The following is a 4,121-nucleotide window of genomic DNA, read 5'->3' on the forward strand; positions in this document are numbered from 1 at the left end:
GGAGTCAATAATATGTTTATCTGTATAAATTAACCGACTTTAAAAAAGGAGGAGATTCTCATTTCGACTGTATTTTTTTTATGTATGTTACACGCTAACTTCGGCTATCTAAATTTGTGAACCTATTTTGATGAATATTTTTTTGTTGAAAAGAGGGTACTTCAGTGTTGGTCCCATTTAAATTTGAAGAAAATATTCCACCTCTAGGCGATAAATCCGGTTTCCTGAAATAATAAAACCTTTCTGTAACCGGTTTCAATAAAAGGTGGCAAATAGATATAATATTTTCGAACGACAACACGAACTTTTGAGGTTGGTTTTTTAGTATTCTGTACTGAGATTATTTAAATTCGCATCTCTTGTAATTTAATTTATCTATGGGCAAATTACTATGTTGTCTTGGTGAACTAATATTTGAATTAAATTTAATTTGAGTGAATATTTGCGATCAAATGGCACTTTTGACGGCCTCGGTGTTCCAATTGCTGCACTGTGGGCGCTGGATGAGGAGGTACCGGGTTCAACTCTCGGTCGGCCCAATTTGGAAACTAACTTTTCCAAATTGGTTCTGCTCTGGACACCCAGAACATTCTGGGAGTTAATTTGGCTGCTCTACGATGGTATTTATTGTATAGGGAATTACCTAATTTGTGCGCAAGTAATTTGTGTGACAGCCATTACAATAATAATAATAATAAAGCACACACTCACCATAGCCCTGCACAAGGGAAACCCTGTGTCGCGAGTGCAATGGCCACACACATAGCCAATCACAAATTACCCCCAAACTCACGAGAGAAATAAATGTAGGCCATACAAATATTTCTCCCGGCCCGGGAATCGTTCTTGGGACCTCTGCGTGGCAGTCCGGCATGGTAACTATTCGGCCACAGAGGCAGTTAAATTTAAATGTAATTGCATAAAATACGTGTTATTATTGTATGCATTAAAATATATACTTTTAATGTTAAGTAAGTGCGAACAAATAATTGACAAATTTAACTTGTATTTTTTTATTGTCACATTTCAGATTCATGAGCGAGTCTGGGGTAGTGGACCTTTTCGTATTCCTCGGAGACAAACCCGCGGATGTCTTCAGACAGTACATCACGCTCACTGGAGTAGCTCCTTTGCCACCGGTTAGATTTCTGCTCTTACTTTTTAAGAACTCTAAGAAAATAAACTCCCTGAACGCTATAACTCGGGCCTTTTCAAGGTTATAGTGAGACTTATCGTCACTTTCCACCAGGGATGTGTAAAAGTTCCGAGACGTTGGTTTGTTTGATTTGTAGCAACAGTGCTCCTTGTAAAAGAGTTCGTCCAGGGAAGTATTGCCACCTTACATATTTCTGCCGCCAACCAGTAATGTCAGCATTACCGGTTTTGAAGGGTAAGGAAGGGTACTGGTGAAATTACAGGCACATGGGACTTGTCAACTTATGTCTCAGGGTGGCATTGCGATTTAAAGCTCTTGAGTGGCACTGTTATGGACAGGCGTGTAGATTACCATTAGGCTTGGCAAAAAAATTATATCCGAAAAAATAGTTTACTATTCACGAAATTTAACTTTGTTAATGGCTTTGATTAAAAATCGAATATAACATTTTATCACTAGGAAACTGAACTTGGCAATACGTCGGATTACATTTTTTTAGTTACTAACTAACCTAATTTGGTTTCAGAAATTCTCCTTAGCCTACCACCAATCTCGCTGGAACTACGTTGACCAGGCAGACGTACGCAGTGTAGATGAAGGTTTCGACACTCACGACATTCCCCTTGACGTGATTTGGCTAGATATTGAGTACACTGATGGCAAGAAGTGAGTGAGAACAAATCGACCCCTCCTATGTAAAGTATCGTATGTCGAAATTGCCAAGTTTACAGGGGAGCCTTTTAAACCTTTTTATTTTTTATCACACTTGTCCGTAAACAGTGTTATGACATGCAGGGAAAGTCGGCCGTAATGCCTTAAATTACACCCACGGGCTTTTTCATTACACCGACATAGGATTTTTAAATTGAAATTGCACTGTACTTCTGTTATACTTCAAGATTAAGCTAAAAGTTTTTATGCTCGAAAAATCCGAATGTATTTCGCATACGAAATATAGAAAAAAGAACATAATTATACACTGTGTTAATTTCCATTCTCGCCATATTTACTAAGGTCATTCAATATCCGAAACTGAACCCAAATCACTAAAAATATAAATCGGAAAAAAAAGCCTAAATTCTTATTTTTTTATTTAATTGTGGTAAACATCGATTCGCAATCACCTGATCCTGCTTGGTCCAAAGGTCATTGACTTGCACGGCACGTGCTAAACTTATAGGCATAGCGCAGCCGTACGAACCGAGAAAGTATTGCTATCTCTTTCTTCTTTCTCAAATACTTAGTACGCGCCTGCCTATAGTGCGCTCGCTTACGCATAAGGACAAGGTGGGTTAATTGCCGAACTCGCCGCAATTCTCGTAATCTATTAGCTACTCTCGCACGATGCCACGTGGTTTAGTACGTGGTAATTATTTCGTAATGGATTTAGCGTTATTTCTGTATTTAATTTCTTAAATATGGCGAGAATGCTAATCAACACACTGTATTTTGCAAAATTAATTTTACATATTCAAATTCTGCAGTATTTTTAGAATTTTGAAATTAATTATTTTATATTTAATACGTCCTGGCTGTATGCGTTTTTGCCTTACAACATTTTAGTTCTAGTTGTATCTACGGAAGATAGCTGACCATCTGGTTATATATTTTAAAGAAACCGCCATTTGCATTTACTTTTCCTGTCTTTATCATTGTATTTATTTCCTCGCAAATGTGATGAAATACACAATGTACTATTATATTTCCACAAATAAATAAATTGATATACTCTACTATATAAATAAATTGATATACTCTGGAACCAAACGACGCTTTTATCAACGTGTATAACTTTTTTTTTATAATTACTACAGGTACTTCACCTGGGATCCAATCAAATTCGCGACTCCTCAGGACATGGTTGCCAACTTAACAGCGAAAGGGCGCAAACTGGTAGTGATCATAGACCCTCACATCAAGAGGGAGGCGGGATACTTCGTGCATGAAGACGCTACTGAAAACGGATACTACGTTAAAAATAAGGACGGCAATGATTACGAAGGTAAGTGGGACATAATATAAATTATACAGCTTCTTACAAGACATGTATAACCTGGTCTGAAGTAACGCTACTGGAACTCAGGGGAAAAGTGCTGGAAAACACACTTAGTACTTGGAATCCGTTTTATTCTTCTTTTTATTATTTAAAACAGCCCGACAAGCCACCTTCTTTGCACCCCACCCAAAATCTTAACATCCAAAAACTAATTATTAAGGCAAAGACCGAACACTTAGAAAATAATCCTTCAATCCGGCTGGATTCGAACCAGGATCTCCTAGCAGACCGAGCTAGACGCTACGCCAACTAAGCCACGGAACGAACCAGCGGACCTTACGATTTTTTCTATGTGCTTGTTGCACATCTTTGTTTTTTTAACGACTTTTTTGCCATTGAATCGGATTGAAGGAATTTTTTCTAAGTGTTCGATCTTATAACAAACTAGAGGAGTAATTTTACAAAAAAAATATTAAACTGCTAATGATACGTATGTGCTGCTAATGTGTTACTTATGTTCAGGTTGGTGCTGGCCCGGGGCGTCGTCGTACTTGGACTATTTTAACCCCGTGGTTTCCAAATATTACTCCGAGCGTTATCGGTTCGAGAACTTCCCCGGTACCAGCAAGGACGTCCACTTTTGGAACGATATGAATGAACCTAGTGTAAGTATTCAGAAAACGTATTGACTGCTCACTCGTCGTTTATTGTACCTCGATATTATTTTTTAAACTTTATTGACCACAACACGCAATGGTACAAAAGGCGGACTTAATGCTAAAAGCATTCTCTACCAGGCAACCTTTGAGGAATACGAAATTCACGAATGCGGCAAAGTAAACAAAATATTAAATTGTTAATTTAATAATAACATAAATGTAATAAATATATAACAAACAAACCTATCATATATTATTATCTATATACAGGCTGTATATTTGAAAGTGGGACATACTTATAGAGTGCGTT

At 37.5% G+C, this 4,121-nt stretch overlaps 1 protein-coding gene across 1 annotated transcript in view; it reads left to right on the forward strand.

The window, feature by feature from the left end:
* Nucleotides 1-4,121, forward strand: part of LOC113233515 (neutral alpha-glucosidase AB) — a 35,296-nt gene that overhangs the window by 17,375 nt on the left and 13,800 nt on the right. The window contains exons 8-11 of the mRNA XM_026468638.1: nucleotides 1,031-1,139; nucleotides 1,683-1,822; nucleotides 2,971-3,158; nucleotides 3,675-3,817. Coding sequence (XP_026324423.1) covers nucleotides 1,031-1,139; nucleotides 1,683-1,822; nucleotides 2,971-3,158; nucleotides 3,675-3,817 — 580 coding nt within the window. The remainder of the gene's footprint in view (nucleotides 1-1,030; nucleotides 1,140-1,682; nucleotides 1,823-2,970; nucleotides 3,159-3,674; nucleotides 3,818-4,121) is intronic.

Source organism: Hyposmocoma kahamanoa, unplaced genomic scaffold, assembly GCF_003589595.1.
Source record: "Hyposmocoma kahamanoa isolate Upper Pololo Valley unplaced genomic scaffold, ASM358959v1 79, whole genome shotgun sequence".
Lineage (NCBI taxonomy): Eukaryota > Metazoa > Arthropoda > Insecta > Lepidoptera > Cosmopterigidae > Hyposmocoma > Hyposmocoma kahamanoa.